Source organism: Mustela putorius, unplaced genomic scaffold (genome assembly GCF_011764305.1).
Source record: "Mustela putorius furo isolate JIRA1106 unplaced genomic scaffold, ASM1176430v1.1 tig00003850_pilon_pilon_pilon, whole genome shotgun sequence".
NCBI lineage: Eukaryota > Metazoa > Chordata > Mammalia > Carnivora > Mustelidae > Mustela > Mustela putorius.
In genome coordinates this window covers 15,123,632-15,144,474 of record NW_025422002.1, presented here as the reverse complement: position 1 = coordinate 15,144,474, position 20,843 = coordinate 15,123,632, and the positions used below count along the sequence as shown (strand labels likewise).

The following is a 20,843-nucleotide window of genomic DNA, read 5'->3' as shown; positions in this document are numbered from 1 at the left end:
GCCACGGAGCTGGTGGCTGGGTCCAGAGGGTGGCTTCCCATCCCTGTCTGGCCCTGGCTTTGCTGGCTGCAGTTTGCGCTGGTGGAGTCATTTGGCAGGAGGTAGGAAGGGGGGCAGTTTACAGGGATTCAGTGTTTGAAAAGCTACAATGTCAGTATTAAGAACCTGTGGGGGGAAGAAAAGCAGGTTTCTGAACCAAAGGAGACATCCAAACGTGGTCACATTATATCCAGGTTAAAATCCTTTGAAGGTGGCCCAGAAAATGAGTCCAAATCCTTCATATGTCCTAGAAGAAACTGGCATGAAGCTGGCCCTTGCCCAGGGCTCTAATGTCACTGCAAAACCTGCTCCCTCACCACCGTCAGGCTCCAGCAGCCACTGTTCTGCTCTGGTTCTCAAAGCCAGCTAGGGCCTGCCTGCCTCAGGGCTGCATAGCCCATCTTAACAACCTGGGGCTTTTTTCCCTGCACCCCATCTTCACCGGCTGGCTCCTCCTCATCCTTCAGGCTTCTGCTCAAGCATCCTTCCTAGGAAAGTCTTCCCAAATTAGACAGCTAAGGCTTCTTTGCTTCTGCTGCTCACTTTTCCTGGTGCAGCTTTATTGCTTACAATTGGGCTGTGACAGAGATCATTGTCTAGTGTCCATCCTCCCCCAGGCTATCTTCTCACCAGCCTCTCTCAGGGCTGGGCCTAGCGTCTGGCACAGGCTCAGTCCCCAATAAACATGTATTGATCAGACCAAGACCCAGGGTACAGCTCTAGGTTACTGTAGTGATGGCAAAGAAACCTGGTATTCTAGTCTGTCTGCTTAGCTTTAATATTAACTTTGTGAAGAACTACAAATTCTAGAAAAAAAAAAAACAGTCTGCAAACCCATGTACCCTCATCTCTTTGGGAAGTACTGACTGCAGTCCAACTCCTTCAGTGCACATATGGGGGAAACTGAGGCCCACAGAGGTTGAGAACCGAGCCTTGAAGGGGCAGCACTGAGAAGAAAAGCCAGGTGCCTGAGCTCCCAGTTCAGGGCTCCTTCTACCACACTCTGCCAGAGCGAGATGCCCGCAGCAACCAAAATGGAACTGTGGGCAGGGGAAGAGGGCAGGCCAGGAAAAGGCCAGGACTGAGACTGAGGCCCGAGCCCACAGTGAGCTGGGGGCATGGAAGATTAGCAAGCTTGGCCACGCTGGCAGTATCATTGAGCTCAAGGGCACACTAGCCCCGAGGAGGCGTGCCCAAGTTCTTCTGCACTATGACTTAAAGTTGATTAACAAAGATCCCATAGTGGAAATCACAGTCGTATCCTGGAGTAATGCCTTGGCAATTTGAGCCACCGCCACCCGAGTCTGGTACAAAATACGGGCCAAGGAGCGGGGTCTGGGAAGCACCAGGCCTCCCCTTTGGCCGGGGATGATTCACCCAGCTTATTCCTTTTCCCTTAATGTGAATGCATTTACAAATTCGAGAGAGAAACCAGAGCTATCTTTGAAAACCTAATTCAAGGCTCCAATCTAATCCTCCTGTGGAACTCGGTGCTGTCAGGGGCCAGTGCGTCCTTCACGGCGCTGAGAAATTACATGTTACACTGGCGGCAGATGGACCCTCACAGGTAAAAGCACGGAGGGCTTTTTCTAGCTCTCCCCTCCCCCTTCAAAAGGACCATTTTGTGCATTTTAAACAATGACAAAAAGGCGAGCAGAAATCAATTCGTCTTCCACTTGATTTCCCAGAGGCTGGACGTCTGGCTGCCTTCATCCTTCCGAATGACGGACGCAGAGGGCAGCATCAAGCTGTCCTCCCACCACACAGCCACTCCCCTTGCCCCTGCTGAGCAAGGCGTCAAGGGCGAGCTCTGCTGGGCCGCCTGTGAGACTGGCCCCTCTTGGGGAAGGGAGGGTGTCTACCAGGCATCTACTGGCCGCGAGGGGACCAGCATCACTACTAACTCTGGACTGTGCCTGTCTGCCTCTCCAGGCGTTTTGGGTCCACCTGCTTCTTGACTGACATCCGGGGGCATTGCGTATGGAGGGGAGGAGGAGGGGGCACTCCAGGCCCAGAGCGAATTCTCATCTCTAGGTGTTGAAGGTGCCACCTGAGAACTTCAGCACGTATTGAGCCGAGAGGAGAGTCCTGTCATCTCTTCAGAGACGATGAATGCATTACTGCTCATTAAGACCCTGCTAGTGGAGCCAGAGGCAGCTCCGCTTGTGAGTGATGCTGTGGATGTCCCCGCGTACCCGCCCAGCCCCTGAGATGCCGCCTGCACCGGCTCAGCTCCTTGCTTCCCTAGGCCCCCACACGCTTCAGGCTTATCCTCTGATGGGTGGTGTTTATAGAAGAGGAGGAGCCCTACAAATATGTCCAAATGTCCCAGGAGTCATCAGCTCCCATTTCCTACTAAAGAGTGCTTGTCAATAGCATGGGGTAGGGGGTGGTGGTCAGGGCATGTCCTTGAGACCTGTAAGTGGTGACCACAAACAAAGGAAAGTCACAGGCAGAGGGAAGAGCCCTGGCTTGGATGTTGGATGAAAATCCATCCAGGACTGGGACAGGTACCTCTGTACTCAGGTCATTCTCAGGGGAAAAGCAGGACACACACCCGAGTTCAAAGCCCATGGCTGCCACCTGCTACCCATACCCTCTTGCTTCTGGAAACACTCCTTGAATATACATGGTCACTGTGCTTGGCTAGGCCTCACAGGACTGAGGATACGGAGACAAACAATGTGGCTCATGATTTGTTCCCCACCAACTACCAGTACCTGGACCATCACCAATCTTTGCAGAATGAACGCATTACTTTAAAGGTATGAAGTGCCTGGCGCACAGTAGGTCACGTGCCCCCATCCCTGCCTCCCCTTCTAGTTACATGGGTTCTGCGTAGAGGACTTGATTTGAAATGGAAAGAATGGGTGAGAAAAAAGGAACCATAAGTTTCAGTCAGGTAAGCACTCCTAGGGGCATGCCAGCCAGAAATGAACTAAAGGCTGCTCTCAGGGAGTTTGTGGGGGGCAAGGGGTGTAAGAATTCAGCACAGCCATGCACGGCCCTCCACTGTGTGGCCAGAGAGCCTTCATAATGGCCCTGGTGTGTGAGCGTGACAGCTCCCTTCCAGAGATGCTCAGAAGCCGAAGCGCACCCAGGAGACATTCTTGCATCCTGAATGTGTATCAGTAAGAAAGAAAGAAACATCTTCTGTGAGCTAATTGAAGAACTGCTGTGGGCTTTCTCATCTCTGTGATTAAGGGAAACGAGAATGTTGCTAATTAGCAGCTGGAAAATGCCAAAGAAAATGTGTAAACGTCCTTCAGAAACAACTGTCACCGATTGTCAACGCTCCATGAAAAACCCCTCCGGCAGGTTACAGAAGAGACAGAGGGAACCAGAGCCCAAGCTCTACCTCAAGGTGCAAGGGTCTTTGTCCAGGCCTGAGTTGACAGGAAGCAGAGACCCCAATGGTCAAGGTGCCCCCGAGAACGCCTCGTGGGGCCCGCCACATGGGACGCTGTGGTGCTTTCCACAGTGCTAGGCTCGTCCTGGGGGTCGTGCCTGCCCTGAGTGCTCTGTCTCGTTCCACGGGAACCATGGCAGGATGAGACACATGAGCAAGGGCTTGCCCACAACCAAGAGAGAACTGCTGGGGCTCTCCTGGGACCCTCTTAGAATGGGAACATCATTACTGGTCTTGACTAGAGAAGCCTAGTTTCTGCTACTGACAGGGACGGCATGGGGGTAAACCTAATATTGTGGGACTATATAGGCACTCGAGGTCTCCTGGGGAAACTTGGCTCTGATGTTGAAATCCCATCTCGAGTCTCCCAGACAAGTGTCCCACCTCCTGTTTGGCTGCCTCCAGAGATGGGGGACTCACTACCTATAGGGGCAGCCCAGTCCAACACGGGCTCTTAGAAGCTCTTGTTCTTGGAGGAGAGTTCACTCTCTGGCTACAGATCTATGCTCTGGGCTTATTCAAAAGATAAGGGGCAAGGTAAATGTAACTAAAGGGGTCTTCAAGTTTTGTTGGCACTGTACCCATTTTTTCTGAACTCAAGGCTTCCCTCTTCTTGATAACAGGGACTTTTTAAAAAAGATATTATTCATTTATGTGTGTGAGAGAGAGCACGAGAGAGACAGCACCAGTGGCAGAGAGGGGCTGAGGGAGAGGGAGAAGCAGACTCTCCACGGAGCAGGGAGCCTGACACAGGGCTCGATCCCAGAACCCTGGGATTGTGGCCCAAGCCATAAGGCAGACACTTAACTGACTGAGCCACCCAGGTGCCCTGCTGATAACAAGGGAGTTCTTTTTTTTTAATCTCCAGAAGTAAAGCAAAGCAAGGCATATCTCAAGCGGTCAGAATTATTTACAACTTGAGCTTTTCCTTTTAGTATGAAGGATGTGACAGTGAACGCTCATTTACATGGCAGGAGTGATGGCCAGGGAACTATCCATTCTTTTATAAAGGGAACAAAAATACTCTGGGGACAGTTTCCTCTGATCTCAGACTTCTAGTAACCCTCCTCCTGCCTCTAACAACACACATTTGTTCCCAGGTGGCGAGAGAAAATGTTTTCTTGCTCTGATTTATGGTGACACACCTAAGGGGTTCTGTCGGCTAAGACTCTGCCTCTGAGAAAACAGGATTATTATGACATGCTTCCTCACCAAGGGACGGAACCAAAAGAAAGCCTCTCCACAGCCAGGAAGAGACCAAGGTCAATCACTGGAGGGATGTAAATGTGAAAACAGAACAAACACCCAGAAAGCAAAAAATCTTAATTGTCCTAAAAAGGGCATTCTGTCCTATAAAGACCCAAGCTATGGACTCAAAAAGAAACAGTGTGAATAGACCTATAACATATAAAGAGATAGAATTAATAATCAAAAACCTGCCCTGGAAGAAAAGATCATGTCCCAGTGGCTTCACTGGTTAATTCTACCCAATATTTAAGAGCACTTCATACCAATGCCACACAAACTCTACCAAAACTAAGAAGCAGGCCTCATTCTGTGAGGCCAATGTTGCTGGATACCCACACTGGCTGAAGACATCACGGGATAGAAAAGCACAGACCAGTACCTCTTAGGGCTGTTAGTGTAAACCCAAAGAAATATTAGCAAACAGAGTCTCGTTACATGTAAAAAGAATTCCATATCATGATCAAGTAGCATTTGCCCCAGAAATGCAAGGTTGGTTTAATGTCTGAAAGGCAATTCATGCAACACATCATATCAACAGGATAAAAAACAAAAACCACATCAGTATTTCAAGAGACATAGAAAAGCCATTTGACAAAATCCAATGCTCTTTTGTTTCTCTGGGTGAGAACAGGGAGGACACAGCTAGAGTGTACAGGGGTTTCTTTCTCAGGGAATGTAAACGCTCCAGAACTGTCCGTGGTCCTGAATGCACGTGTCTCCTAGTGACTAAACACCGACTGACCTTACACTTGAAATGGGCAAGGTGTATGGTATGCGAATTATACCATGATAAAGCTGGTATTAAAAATTATAAAAGATGGGGTGCCTGGGGGCCACAGTTGGTTGAGCGTCTGCCTTTGGCTCAGATCTTGATCTTGGGGGTCCTGGGATCAAGCCCCACATAGGGCTCCCTGCTAGGTGGGAGTTTGCTTCCCCCCCCCTTATACTCTGTCTCTCTCTCTCAAATAAATAAAATCTTTAAAAACAACAACAAAAAACAAAAACGAAAGGTGGGGTGGGGGACATCTGGGTGGCTCAGCTGGTGGAGCATCTGACTCTTGGTTTTGGCCTAGGTCGGGTGATGATCATGGGATCAAACCCCCTGTTGGGCTCTAAGTTCAGCATGGAGTCTGCCACTCGATGCTGGGAGAGTCTCTCCCTCACCTTCTGCCCCTCCCCCAACACTTGCATGCATGCTCTCTCTCTAAAATAAAGAACTAAACAAAACCTTTTGAAAAATAAAAAAATTTTAAAAATAAAAATTAAACAAAAGCCACCTGGAGGCACTTGGTGGCTGTCCCTCAGAAACGGTCTTTGCTTTCTACTTTGCCATGGTCCCCACCACTCCCTACTACTGACACTGAAAGTAAACATCAGGGGCCATGTGGCACAGCACCTCCATGTATGTTCCCCATCCCGGGAAACCCTGCTCGTGACCCTCATGTCCTTTACACGTGTCCCACTCCAGAGGCAAATAACTGTGACTCCCTGTGTCAAGACAGTCAGTGAGTGCAAACAGAGAAATGGACGTCAGAGCAGTCTAAGGGCCACGGCAGAACTGCAGTTTAATGGTACTGCTTGGGTGTCATGTCTTTGTTTGTATATTCCATAGTACGTTTGTTTTGGAGAAAGTTCTGTTTGCATGATTGCAAAATAACTCCTTACACACATATGCAGACATTTAGGATTTTGGTGTTTGTTTGCTTTACTCTTTGCTATAACTGTAGTGCTGTTTTTAAAAAGCAAAAAGATCTGAACAACTGAAATCCTCTACAAAGAGAGAATAGCTAAGTACAAACAATTACATAAAAGCAGCCTCGGGGCGCTTGGGTGGCACAGTTGGTTGGGTGTCTGACTCTTGGTTTAGGCTCAGGTCGTGATCTCAGGGTCATGGAATCCAGTCCTGCATCGGGCTCTAAGCACAGCACAGAGTCGAATCTGCTTGGGACTCTCTTTCCCTCTCTCTGTCCCTCCCCTCAATGCTCTCTCTAAAATACATAAACAAACCTTTAAAAAATATATTTTTTTAAAAGTCAGCCTGGACACCTGGGGGGCTCAGTTGGTTAAGCAGCTGCCTTCAGCTCAAGTCCCAGCGTCCTGGGATTGAGTCTCACATCGGGCTCCTTGCTTGGCAGGAGCCTGCTTCTCCCTCTGCCTCTGCCTGCCACTCTGTCTGCCTGTGCTCACTCTCTCTCCCTCTCTCTCTCTGACAAATAAATAAATAAAATCTTAAAAAAAAAAAAAAAAAGCTCAGCCAGCCTACATAGCAACATGGTGGGGAAAAACTAAGGGTGCAACTCCTGACAAAAAGCAGAATCTTAAACCCTTCCACACCGTGGGCACAGCTGAGTCTGTATTTGCCAGAACAGGGAGCCGGTCAAGAAAGACACAGGGAAAACAGAAAAAGCTGATACACCTTTCAAAAGCAGCCTTCCTTATCACTGTTACACTGCTGCTTATATATCATGTTTTAATTAAAAGACTGACAGGAAACCGCTGGTTCACTAATAGTGTGGGCAGTTTATAGACGTGGAACGAAGTCTCAAAGGTAGTTCACAAATGATGAGAGTTTCACAATGAACTACAGACTCAAAAGGCTTCACCAATTGCATCTGGTGTGATTAAGCACCTACTTTGGAAGTAACCACTCTGTTACACCCAAGGCCAGCCTAAGGAGGAATTGCAAGGAGCGTGGGGACCCACACTCACCGTGGCCACGCCCCTGGCCTCCTGGTAGACCACCTTGATGACGTCCATGGTGCTGGTGTTGAGGAAGAAGTAGCCCGAGCCTTCTCTGATGTGCAACTCCGCCTGCAAGGAGGGGTCAGCCTGGGTGTCAGAGGCAAGCCCCCACCCATCCCCACCGCATGGGCCACACCCAGGTGTCACGGTAACAGGGAAAGAACTCTGTACCTGCACACTGGGGTGGTTGTAGATGGTCACCTCCTCTGGGCTCACCCTCACGTCCTCTACCAGGATGAGTTCTATGGAGGCTGACACGGGCACGAGAGGGTCGTACTGGAGAAGCAAAACAGGGCCATTAGGTCCAAGGCAATGGGCCATCCCAGGGCCAGCCCACGGACTTCACCACTAAAAGAGCAGCTCTAGAAACCCTGGGTCCTGGTGTTATCCCAGGGCACTCAGTATGTTGGGGACACAAGCCCCAGGAAAACCTTCGTGTTCCAACCCAGCCAAGAGGCCACATCCCTTTGAGACATCCAATAATTCTACCCAGGCCCGCATCCCACCCCACCTTCCAGGCCCCATGAAACGGGTGATTCATACCCTCCACTCACCAAGAAAGCGGGGACACATAGCAAATGACCAGCTGTGGAGCCATGTGCAAGGGGCTGGGGCTTGGGTAAGCAGCAAAGGGGCTGAGTGGAGGGGATGTCGTCACAGTGGGTTCACAAGGGAACTAGCACTGCCCCTCACTCCCTCGGGTGGCGCACATTTGCAAGTATGTGGTTCAGCCACATGGCCTTCAGGGAGACTGCTGGACCTGATCCAGCTCGGACCTACCCGTGTCCTCGTGCTCGAGCTCCTCCCCTGTACCCAGCCCTGTGCTAGCCCTAGGGGCCCAACAAGTGCCCTTGGCAATGATGCGAACTGAATCTAAGGTCAGGATTAAAAGGGAAAGCAAATGAATGGCCTGTGTCAGAGCTTAGGGTGGGCTGCGAAGGCAGTGAAGGGCATGTTGGAGGTGGCAGGGGTGGGGGGGCTCGCAGGTGAGCAGACGCCAAGGAAGTGAAGGTTAAGGGCAGTTATCACTAGAGAAAAGCCCACAGGCCAAAGAGCCTAAGTGCTGAGGCCCAGAAGGGGGAGGCCCGTGAGGCCACCCACAGCCAAGGGACACCCTGTGCAGGTGGGGAACAGAGGACCCAAAACTTGAACCGCAAGGGGCATACAGGTGTGCTTCTTGAGGGCAACCTCCCCCCAGGCCAGCCTCAGTGCTGTTCCCGCTGGGGTTCCACCCCCTTCAAATGCTTCCCTTACTCCCCACTACCCAGAAGGAAACTTCAAGCTCCTTATCCTGGCACTTAGGGTTTCCTGGAACCCAGTCCCACCTCCTCTTTCTAGCCACCATCTGCTGCCTTCACCCTATATAAAACCCAAGTCGACTGCTGCCCCTCCCTCACCATGGGGTGGGGATCATCCAGGTAAGACCACTCTAGGGGAGCCCTTCTCATGCCCCACCCCCCAGATGCCCTCCCTTACTGTCCATAAGCCGTGCCTCTACAGGCAGCCCATGAGATGCTGGGGTGGGGAGAGAAGATTCAACAGGCCTTGACCCAAGTGTATGTGGATGATGGCAACTGTGTGTGTGGGGGGGGGGGCATCTACACCACCGCTGGGGGTGGGGGCAGCTACTCAGTGCCCAGGCTCAGGGACCACTCCGCAGACAGGCTGACAGTATGGCTGGGACTAAGGAACAGGAGGCCACCAGCTGGGTAGGAGTGAAGGGAAGGAGGGGGATGGTGTTCCAGGCAGCAGGGACTCGGGGTATAAAGTCATGGAGGGCCAAGGCCCTGAGGCACATCCAGGTGGGGTGTGAGGTCAGGACCTTGCGGGAGAAGAGGCAGGAGAGATGAGCTCGAGGGCTCCCAAAGCTGTATGCAGGGGCCATGAGGGGCTGGGGCCAGACTGCCCTTAATTTGGACCCCCCCACCCCAGCTGCCTGAGTGCCAGGCATGAGGGATATGGGTGTTGGAGGCAGGAGGTCAGCAGGAAGGCACACCAGTTCATGCGAGCCCATGGCATTCGATTTGGGTGTGGGTTAGTGAATGCAGTGAGCTCAGGGGGCTCCAGATGCTCAGACAGTGGGCAGGATGTGAGCGGGAACAGTGGGGACAGTGGGGCGGGGTTGGGGGAACCACTCCCTCCCCGGGGCCCCAGGCAGATACCGGCTGCTCCACTCTGGCCGTGCTGAGGTGGGACTGCTGGTAGCCAGTAGCGGTGGCGGAGATGGCCGTGGTCCCCGATGCCTCATGAACCGAGATGGCCTGCAAGCCTAAGTCCAGGGAGAGGAGAACAGATGCTGGGTTTTTGCCCCCTTGCTGCCAGGGAAGCAGCCCCTCCCTCCTTCTTACAGTTTAAGTCTCTGGTCCTAAAAATACATGACTGAGTTGGTTTAAACTATATGCACCATATGAGTTACCAGGCCCGTGGAGCCAAGTTTGGTGCGGCTTCGGGGAGCAGCGCTGGCCCTGACTTCTGGCCACCACTGGTCTGTGAAGGTGTGTGGCTTGGAGCAACGTGGGCCTGGGAGGCTGGCTGATCTGGACCAGCTGAGACGTGAGACTCCCCTGCCCTGAGCCTCAGTTTGTCTGCCCATCCCTGAAAAAGTGATCCAGTGGGGTCCATAGTTGCCGCCAGCCCTCCTTCAGTGTCCCTCCTGTCCATCTGGGGTGTCACTACACTCTGTCCTCCTGGCCTGGGTCAGCAGACTACCCCCACCCCCCAACCCTGGGCTCACCATGCAGCTTCTTCTGGCCGCTCCCATCATCCCGGGCCACTAGCTGCATGGGCAGCTCCAGCCTGATGCTGGCCAGCAGGGGCCTGGTTGACTCCCACTGGATGTTCAGAGAGCTGAAGTTGTCGAATCTGCGGCCTTGCTGGTCATAGGCGGCCAGGTCCAGCATGGGGTTGCGGTGGCTGGAGACCGGAACCTGCAAGGGGCAGAAATCTCGCATCCCGGCCGTACCTAGAACAGGGCACATTTGCCCTTGATCGTGTGGGGCACCCTAGAACTGGATGGCTGCCTTCAGGGCTCCCTGGGGCCTGGGTAGAGGGAGGGGGCAAGTCACCAACTATGCTGCCCCGCCTCAAGATGCCTCATAGCTCTGTCCAACCTGGCCTCTCACTCCAGCCCATGGTCCCCCTTGAGGGAGGAAATATTTGTTACCCCAAGGGTGATCCTGGCAATGTCTGAAAGCCTTTTTGATGATCACAATGGGGGGGCAGGGGGTGCAACGGGTATGTAAAGTGTAGGGGTCAGGGATGTGGCCTAACACCCCACAAAGCACAGGACCACCCTCAAGAAGTAAGGATCTGGTTCAAAATGTTGGGAATGCCAAGGTCAGGAGACCCCACCCTAGAGCCCACACCCTCCCAGCGCCACCTTGGCCAGGCTGCTCTACTTCTTCTTTGGCCTTACCTTCCCAAATCCTTGCCACCTCCTCTCTGACCCATGCACGCCCAGCCCAGCCCCTCTAGGATGATCGCCCCCAAGGGTTCAACAAGAACACCAGTTACAACATTCGAAATGTCCTAGTCATTCAGCTTGCAAAGCTCCTTTCAGAGCCAGGTTCTCTCTCACCTCATCCTTAAATATGCCAGTGAGATGGGAGCTGCCATCCCCACATTAAGGGTGAGGAAGCAGAGTCCCAGGGAAGCAAAGGAACAAATCAAAGGCAACTCGGCAAATGAGTAGTACACTGTCAGGGTTCAGTTCCAAACCCTGAATTACAACCACTGTACCATTACCTCTGGCTCCCTAAGCAAATCCACCCCTTGGAACCCATGCCAAGTCGGCCTCATTTCTCCCAGAGGCTGGTTCATCCCCTTTGCTCCCTGCCCGGATGGCAAGGGGGTAGGTGGGGCAGGAAGCAAAGCAGGGACCCTAAGCACATAGACATCCGGATTCTACTGCCTGGACTCAAACCTCGGCCTCTCACCACCCAGGCAAGCTGCCCACCTCCCAGAGCCTTAGTTTCTACATCTGTGAAGTGAGCATCACAGCAGAACCCACCTCCCAGGACCCCGTTTTAAAAAAGGGTCATACGAGATCCTTTTCAAGAGCCTGGCTCACTGAAACAAATGAGCAAGTCTGGAAATGGGCAGTCATGCGTGGTAGTTACCAGTATGTCCAGTCCTCCAGCAGCCATGGGTCCAGAGACCAGGGCTTAACTTCTCTGGCCCCTGCAGTTAGGAGGGACCAGGTCACTTGCTTTGACCGGTGAAAGGCAGAAACTGACTTTAAAACACCTCCAGGGCAAAGCAGCCTGCCAGGCTCTCCTTCTCTCCGGCCACATTCCACCTGGTGGGTGTCCCACCGACTATGTCTCGGAAGGAAGAGAGCAGTGACACGAAGCCAGGTCCCCCACTACCGTGATGCACGGGTGGTGCAAGGAAGAAATGAACTGCTGTGGGAAGGCCCTGGGATCTGAGGGTACTTGTTCCTGCCTAGCCTCGCCTGTCCAGACTGAGACTGTCCCTGAATTCCCGACTGGTGCCAGGAAGACTCCTCCCCAGGTCCTTCTAGCTTTCTCTCCCCTAGATGACACTGAGCCAAAGCATATAGCAAATTTTAAACGCGGGTCAGCACAAACCCCCAGGGATGCAAAGGATCTTGTAACCAGTCTGGATTCAACCCAGGAGCTGCTGACTCTGGGCAGGGATGAGAAGTAGCATTTTCTCTTTCCTGTAGAAGCAACCTGGGTGGGAAACTAATGCCTCCCCCCTCCCCACCACTGTGCTCCCAGGGAAGGACATTAACATCCTGTGCCAAGCACACTTGGATCCTTCCAACGGGCATTTGGAGCAACATTATCTTCATTTTAACAAACAGGAAGACTGAGACTCAGACACATCCAGCAACTTGCCCAAGGTTACACAGGTTTTGTTCTCTAGAAGAGAGCACTACTTGGGGTAGGTGGAACTCTGCTGGTCTGAGAGCACTACTTGGGGTAGGTGGAACTCTGCTGGTCTGATTTTAAAGCCCACAGGCCTCCCCTGTGAGTGTGCGGCCTCCCCTATGTGGCCTCTCCCCGGAGTACAGGTCGGGCAAGGGCTCCACACATGCCCTGGGGTGATCAGTCATCATGGCACGCAACGGGGCTCAGCCGCAGTGAGCTGAGCGCAGGACGACCAGAGCTGAGGACTGGGGTCAGGCCGGAGTCTGGTTCCACTTTGTTACTCTGACTGTTCTGCTGCGTTCTGGTGTCTGGCCTTGCCCATAATTTACTCTGCAAACATATCTTGGGTGGCCTTTGGCTTTGGAGAGGTATAAAATTAAATTGATACTGCACCCGGGAATGCATGGCACGGATATATCTTTCTCAAGGTCCCCTAGTGAGATCAGAAATCGCAGGAGCCATGCCTGAGCAGCTCACAGCTCCGCAACACCAGGCCTGATGGATGGCCCAGTGATCCTGTCTCTGAGGTCCATTATTTCCTGACGAGTGAGATCTACGACATGCACAAGCCCATTCAGAGCAATGCTCCGCAGCCTGACTGTCATCCTTCCGTCAAGAGAGACAGCCCCGCGCTGACCCCGAGGTCACAGCCAACAGACAGCCAGACACAGCTCACTTGGCAGGTACCCAGCGTGTGAAGACAAGGAAGATGCCCATCGATCTGCCTGGCCTGTTTTTTTCTTTGAAAATGAGAAGGTTTGGCCAGCCTGGGCTTGAAGGGGCTGGAGCTGAGGGGGGGCAGGCTGTCCTGCAAAGGGGTGCCTGCTCTCCAGGTGTGCATCCCTGCCTCATACCCCAGCCCCTTTTCCTTCACCAGCACCTCACCTGGCTTCTCCGGGCATTTGACCCTGCAAGAGTCAGGGGCAGAGGGGCATCTGGGTGGCTCAGTTGGCTAAGCATCTCCCTTCAGCTCAGGTCAGGATCCCAGGGTCCTGGGATCAAGCCCCGCATCGGGCTCCCTGCTCAATGGGAGACTGCTTCTCCCTCTGCCACTCCCCCGATTATGCACTCATTCTCTTTCTCCTCTCTGTCAAAATAAATGATAAAATCTTTAAAAGGGGGGGTGGCAGAAGACAGGGACACGGGCGTGGTATGCTCATTCCTGTGTTCATTTGTCCATCACATTACTGACCTCCTACCCCAAGTAGTGCTCTCTTCTAGAGACTCACAAAGAAGGAAATAAACATGCAAATTCTATGGCACTGGATGATGGTAAGAGCTTGGGGACAGGGGAGAAGAGAGCCAGAATATAAAATGTTGAGGGAAGGGGAAAACTCTGGGTAAGTTCTAAAGGCTGAGGACACCCTTGCAAGGAGTAGCATTTGAATAAAGAAGCAAAGGAGGCAGGGAGGGAGTCCTGGGAACACAGGAGAAGCCACGCCAGAGGGAACAGTAAGTTGGGGATGCACACAGGGCATGTTCTGGGGTGCTCATGGCATGACAGGGTGTCCCAGTATGGGGGGAGCAGGTGGGAGGGACATTAACAGCGGCCTGGACTCAGGGACTGGCGGTCACAGAAGGGGACTGGCTTTTGCTCTGGGGGAATGGGAAGCTGCTGGCCAGGTCTAAGCAGAGAATAAGATAAGAAGGGTAACATTTACTGCTTTGAACACCTTCGGTTCACCCACGGTTGTCCCCTACAGCCCTAGGAGACCACTGTCACCAAGGTCCTTCAAGGAGGGATCCAGCCCCAGCTGTCAGTCCCTACTGATGTCAGCTGATGGCTGACTCCTGGCCTCACACCCAGGGGACGAACAGGCTAGGTTTTCCAGAAGAGTCCAAACTTTGCCTGACTATATTCTTCAGGGATAATGTGCTAAATAAATATGTGAAAGTGATTTAAGATGTGAAGCTTTCAGGACATTCGTCTCAAAAGCACCTCAAACCAGGGAGAAGAATTAAGTCTTGGATGCACAGATTTTCAGCTTGGAAACGACAGCTCCCTGCCACCAACACCCAAGCCTGAGTTAGGGGTGAATGTGGCTTCAAGGTGACAAGCCCCCAGAGCCTCACCTGTTGAGAGGAAACACAGGGGAGTACTCCTTGGCCAGCGGTGGGAGAGGCAGGAGAGCGCGCCGAGTCTGGGCACAAAGAACCCTCCCTTCGTGCTGAATGCTGTTGAGGCAGTGACCCTTAAAGGGACCAGCGTCGGGGGCAACAGAGGGGCTCCCACGGCCGAGAACCTCAGAGCTTAGCAATCCAGAAAGCCTGAGAGAAGGCAGACACCCACCGGGACAGCAGGAAGACAAGTCACCCAAGCTTGCAGGGAATGCGGGGGCCAAGAGGCAGAGTTACACGCCAGACAGGCAGAGCTGTTCCTGAGTCCTGGAACTGGAGTTGGTGACCCCCCACAGAGCTTCAAAGAAATGTGACTTTGACCAGACACAAAGCTGTTCTCCTCCTTTACCCACAGGGAAGCCAAATCCCAAATCTCCTCCCCCGCTGGGATAGGCTACCTAGGTAAACAGCTTCAGGAAGCTTCAGAAAGCTTCCGTTGTGTGCACAAAGACTAGGCACTGAGTCCTCTCCAGGCAAACGGCAAAGAGGGAAGAGGGTCCTATCCCTAGAGGGGGAGGAGACACAGGGCCCCTTAGAAGCCACCAAGGGAGAGGGCAGCTGGACATGCCTTCGGGCTGATCATAAGGCCGGGGCTGGGAGGAAAGAACCAGCCGCAAGGGCCATAGAGAAGGCACTGAAAACATGGGAGTGGGCAGATCTAGGTTCTTCCTCTGGGACCCTGCCCATCTCCGGGTCTCGTGGGCAAAGCCATGAATGGGATCCAACAAGCCTGGCTGCCCAGATGGTCCTGGCAATGGGCAATGAGGCACACAGGTGAGAGTTCCTGGCACAGACAACCATTCTGATTTCCACGTGGGCAGCAGGGACACAGAGACCCTAGGCTAGTCTCAAGGCCTTTGCACTGCCATTCTACTTGCCTGGGACACCCTTACCTCAGCTCTTCTGGGCTGGCATCTCCTGACCATGGGACCTGACACAGTGTCCTCCTGACAGTGGCCTTTCATGGCCCCATCTGAAGTGGCCTCCGCTGATAAGAATCCTACCCTGACTCCCACACTCCACAGCAATCCCCACCTTTTGTCCTTCTCGTCTGCTATCCGTGGGCCTCCTGGTCTCCTGTCCCCTCTAGGTGCCTCACCTGTCCTGAGTACTCTGTATTCTCGAACCCAGGACTCTGAGCACAGCATACAGAAGGTGCTGGATGAACACATGTTGAAAGAAGGAAGGAAAAACTGCCAGCTGGGTCTCTGCCTGAGAAGGGCCTGGGGGCTGGGGCTGGCCGGGAGGTTGTTGGTGCCCCTGAGCCTGAACAGGAGGGCTCCAGAGTCCTCTGCATCTGTCACTCTGGCCTCTGGGTGTCCTGGGGTGGAAAGCTAGACTGGTCACAAGCCCAGGGGGACCAGACCTGTAGGGTTCATCTTCCATCCCTGCCTGTGAGAGCAACCCCCAAAGATTTTCTTCCCCTCCCATGTGTACGTTTGAAACACAGCCTCCCTACGTTCCCCTCACCCATGGAGAAAGGTGCAGAGTCTCCCCTCTGACCACACACACACTGGCTGCCCACAGACCAAAGGCCCACCTCAACACCCCCAAGTCACAGAAAATGATGAGATTTTACCAGCTGCCAAGTGCTGCACAGAGAGGGGGAGCCTGGGACCAGAGGCACCCTACCTCCACCTGGCATTGTCACAAGCAACTGGGAATCTAGGTGAGCCCCTCACCTCTCTGGGGCTTCAACCCCCAACCCTCTGATATGTAAAAGCTGCCCAGGAGCAGGCCCCAAGCAGGGGCCACCGAGCATGGAGGCAAGGGCGCACCATGGACCTGCTACCCTCCCTGAGCACTGCTCACTTACCACCTGCTTGTTCTGCTGCAGCAGCGGACACGACAGGTCAAGTTGTGGGCTGGCATAGACGGGGGTCAGTGTGAGCCTGGAGGGCGGGGCGCAGACGAACTTCACCACGGCAGGCTCCAGCGCCGGGAAAGGGTTGGTGACACTAGGCTTATTCCCCACCGAGAGGGCGATGACCTTGGCAGAACAGAGCAGTCAGAGTCTGTGTGCCTGCTCCACTGTGAGCCTGGCCTCAAGAGCCAGCTCCCTTGGACTCAGGCTGCTGCCCTGTAGAATGGGCAGATAAGACCTGCACCACCAGAATACAAAGGGCCAGGGACGTATGTGTGGGAGAAGGCTCTCTCAGTATGCAAGAGGCCTTTGGACAGAGTCTCTAGGGCCCTCTACAAATGCTGGCCCAACCACTGCTTGCTCTGTGACCCAGGGAGGAGGGGGAGCAGTAAGGCCTCCCAGCTTGCCGGGACCCTCCAAAGACCCCAGAGTTGTAGGGGCAAATTCCCAGGCCTGTGGGTTTTCAAATGAGGGGCCTACACTGACTTAGAAGATCCATTACAATGGGGTACAGGTGTTGGGAGGGCATGTGCTGATGGACAGAGACCTGCATGGCAGACTGACTGGACAATAGGCTGTGGGGGGCCCGGCCTGTGAGGCTGTGTGAGGGGCTTCAGCCTGCATGCTGTCCTTCTCTTGGAGAGAAGTTCACTTGGCTGCTGCAGAAGCCACAATTAGAGAGGCAACAAAAGAGGGAAGCTGAAGTCTAGTTTAGCCTGGGAACTCAGAAGTCAAGCCCAGGCCTGAGTTTTGCAAGCACCCCAGCGAATGACCCATGCCAAGGGAGCACCTTCGGTCCCTCAAATGACACGATACTGTCGTAGGACCCAATGGTCAGATCCTAGAGCCCCTCACCCTTCCTGACCACAAGGCAGGACAAAGGGTGGTTTCCATGCTGACCTGCAGGCCCCGCGCCTCCACCGTAATGCCCCCAAGGAAGTGAGAGGCACAGCACACAGAGTGGGAGGATCCCGGAGGGCCCTCTGCTCAGAAGACCAAGTCCTCCAGCCCAGCTGGGACACGGATGAGGATGCCAAGCCAGGGAGGATAAACTTCTCTCATTTCCTTCTGGACTAAGTTTATTCCCTTATTTATTTTTCTTATTTTTTTAAAAAATTTTCTTATTAATTAAAAAAAAATGACAAAACAAAGCCAGTGGGAGTCAGGGCCTTTCACTGTGCATCTTTCCCATCCACACCAAGGCTGTCTGGGTTTGGGCAAGCTTTGTAAGTGTAACTCGGGTGATGTGAGCACATGTGTTCTAACGCAACTGACATCCTTTGCACTACTGCACGTGCAAGGGCATCCTCCATTTCCCTAACATTCTCCACTTCCCTAAAAACATGGCCTCTCTCCTATCTCTCTTGATCCCCGCTGGCCTCCCACCTTGCTCTTGATTTTCCGGCTCTGGGGTACCCTGTGAATGGTGGGCTATGTCCTTACTATCAGCAAAATGAACACTGGGCCCTGAGCCTCTGGAGTCGCAGGCACAGGTGGCCCCGATGGGTGAGCTGCTGCTCTCTCTAGCCCACACCAGCCCCACGAGAGCTCAGATCACCGACATGTTGGGTTCGGTCTTCCAGTCTCCAAGTTTCTCTGGTTTTCAGCATTGTGATAAAAATTGAGGGATTTTGCAGAAAAAAATATTGGGATTCCTTGCTTATCCTGAAACACTGAAAAGAGATGCCAAACCTGGACTAAAGTCTCGCTCATGTACGCTATCTGCCTGACCCTGGCTGCCTCTGACTGTGATACCCCAGGATTTGTCCCATCCCCCAGTTTGGTGGCAGGCAGTGATGAAGCCCAGGGAGAGAAGTCACCCACTAGTGGAAAGGGAGCCAGAATTAGCTAGCTCTAGCAAAGCTGTCCTGTATTGGCAGGGTCTCCAAATGGGTACCCTGGTCAACCTGCCTATCCCATTGACCCTCAGTTTGCCTGTCTGGGAAATGGTGCTGTAAGCACATGGCAGGGTACTCAGGGAAGGGGATTTTCCACCCCTCCTTCTGGACAAGATGGGTCTAGGGATGGCTGCCCTCTCACCTGTTCTCCCAAGGCCTGGCAGGTCACAAGGATCCAGTGTTGCTGGTAATTCCGGGAGGTAGAGGGCCCAAAGAGAGCCAGGCTAATGCTGTCTGTGTCCTCGGAGGTGATGTTCCGGAAGAACTTGGAAGGCTCAAGGACCCAGGGTTTGGGACCTCCTTCAAACAGCATCTCCTTTGAGGAGCCAAGGGTCACCAAGGCAACAGAGGAGGGATCCACAGCCTGTTGGGGGATGGGGGGAAGGAAAGTCAGCATTCATGTGCACGGGAGGCCTTGCCCTGCCACTGACGACCCCGTGGAGGTCAGACAAATTGCAACCCCTCCATGGAACTTGGTCTGCTCATTGACAGCACCACTGTGGTTTGTTGTCAAGATCCAAAAGCATATGAGTGTTTTCAGAAGAACTGTGTTCCCATTCTGATACACTGTCTAGGCGGGGTGGGAGGTAAACTGATTTGCCTCTTCTGTAAAATCATGGGTAAAACCCTTAACCATGAGATTAGCAAAAATCTAGGAGTTTGAGCACATGCTCTGCTGGTGAGTTGGTAGAGAAACGTGAACCCTTTAGTAGGAAAAATTTACTTTTTTCTTGAAGTATAATTGGCATGGAACATTGTATTAGTTTCAGGCGTATAGCATAACTATTCAATATGTGCATGCACAGCTGACCCTTGAACAATGCAGGGGTTTGAGCTGTTGATCCACCAGGCAGCCGAAAGTCCATGTGTAACTTCCCTAAAGGGAAGTGAAAGCAAGACTTGCAAAGATCCTCCTAAGACAGGTTTAACTTTGGAACCACATAAACAACTTACATATGCGTTAAAATTAAAGAAAAAAAAAATCATCCGAAAGCAAACCCTAAAATTGAGAAGAAAGGGAAACAGACCAGTCTGAAGAATTGGTCACCGCAATGCTGCAGTGACGGAGCCTGCACCAGTCCCCTACTCTTGGCCTGAAGGATCCCTTGACCTCTCATGATCCCCAACATTTTCATAACAAGCATTGCAAATACCTATTACCCTGACAGCCTTGCAACAGCTGGCAAGACGGAGGAAGGGGCACTGGTTCCGAAAGTGGAATCACCATCAGGCAAAAAAGGATGCCAGGACTGATTAGCAATGTCTGCTGTGGGTATGGATACACACAGGTGTAACGTATGTCATAGACTGCCACCCACGTGGGTGGGGCCACTTCTAGCTCAGAATGGCCAGCATGCTGGCAGCTGGGAGGCCACTGTTAACACACCTCGAGTGTGTCTTCGGTTTACTGCCTAGAGCATCCAGAGTTACATCTGGGTCTTGCTTCCCCAAGCTCTACTCTCCCGGAATCTATAAAGCCCCGAGGGTTTGTGCCGCTCTGGGCAGAACATCCAATCTCAGACACTTTGCAGGTAGAGACCAGAATGTATTGCTGGGTTGTCATGAAGACTGGACGGTCAGTGCACACTCCAGTCCAGTCTACACTGACCCACTCACCAGGGCACCTAATCCTCCACCCAGGTCCTTCCATGCCCACATGGTGGCTAGATTCTCATCCCCCATGGTGGCTAGATTCTCATCCCCCAACTGCCAAGAGCTTCAAATCCTCACAGGTACAGACTGATGGCTGCTCGGCTGTCACCTGGAGCCGTGTCCTGGCAAGCGGCCATCTTCCTCCATATGGAGGGGGAGTCTGACCTGAGTGACAGGTTTTAAGACCCACACACCCTCCAGGATGGAGGCAGGAGGGCAAGGTGACATGACCTGCTGAGGCCTCTTGGGCACAGGTTCTCTGGGTTGGGTACTTACATTAAACCCTTAGCAAAGAAAGCATATCACTTGTCAATGAGAATTCTGTCCTTTGAACTTCTTTGTTTTTTTGCAATATGGACACTTTCCTGAATTTGTTATTGGGTATCACTTCTCCAGGTCTCCCTCCATGCACATGTACACACACATGTGCAATTTCAAAAAACCTGGGGCGCCCGCAGCCACAGACTCTACCTTGCTTGTGAGCCCAGGTCTCAAAACCATCAAAAGAGTCCTTTTCCTGCACATGAATGGCCAGAGCAACATCAGGGCCTTCGTTTTTCTTCCTCAAGACAGCCTCATGGCCTGCACCACTCAGGCCTCTGCTCAGACTTCACCTCCTCGGAGACACCTTCTCTGACCCCTTCAGACAGAACCTCCTGTCCCCAGCTACCTCTTTTCCCAACTCAATCACCCTTGTCACTCCCTGCCACCATTTTCCGTATGATGTTTCTCGGTCACCACAACTAGAATGAAGTTGGTACTGGCCAGCTGTGCAACCTTAAGCAGGTTAACCTCTATAAGGCTCAGTCTCCCCATCCAGTAAAATGGTACAACAAGAACGCAAGCCTCATGAGTTTGCTATAGAGATTCAAGGGCATGTGAACGAAAGCCCTAAGTACATGTCCCATGCGTGTTCAATAAATGGCTCCTGCTGTTATCAACCATCATTATTATTAACTGACATCCCCATTTTACAG

General features: G+C 52.8%; 1 protein-coding gene across 5 annotated transcripts in view; it reads right to left on the bottom strand.

Moving 5' to 3' along the window:
• NUP210 (nucleoporin 210) overlaps nucleotides 1–20,843 on the bottom strand; it is a 103,565-nt gene that overhangs the window by 31,321 nt on the left and 51,401 nt on the right. For 4 of the 5 annotated variants that reach the window (XR_006601569.1, XR_006601568.1, XM_045063374.1 and 1 more), the window contains exons 15-20: nucleotides 18,356–18,577; nucleotides 16,268–16,441; nucleotides 10,173–10,365; nucleotides 9,601–9,707; nucleotides 7,610–7,714; nucleotides 7,406–7,507 (exon numbers count right to left, since the gene is read on the bottom strand). Coding sequence is in view for 3 of the 5 variants with exons in the window: in XM_045063374.1 (XP_044919309.1) it covers nucleotides 7,406–7,507; nucleotides 7,610–7,714; nucleotides 9,601–9,707; nucleotides 10,173–10,365; nucleotides 16,268–16,441; nucleotides 18,356–18,577 (903 nt within the window). In the remaining 2 variants the exon portion in view is untranslated. The remainder of the gene's footprint in view (nucleotides 1–7,405; nucleotides 7,508–7,609; nucleotides 7,715–9,600; nucleotides 9,708–10,172; nucleotides 10,366–16,267; nucleotides 16,442–18,355; nucleotides 18,578–20,843) is intronic. The other variant, XM_045063373.1, reaches the window with a different exon arrangement.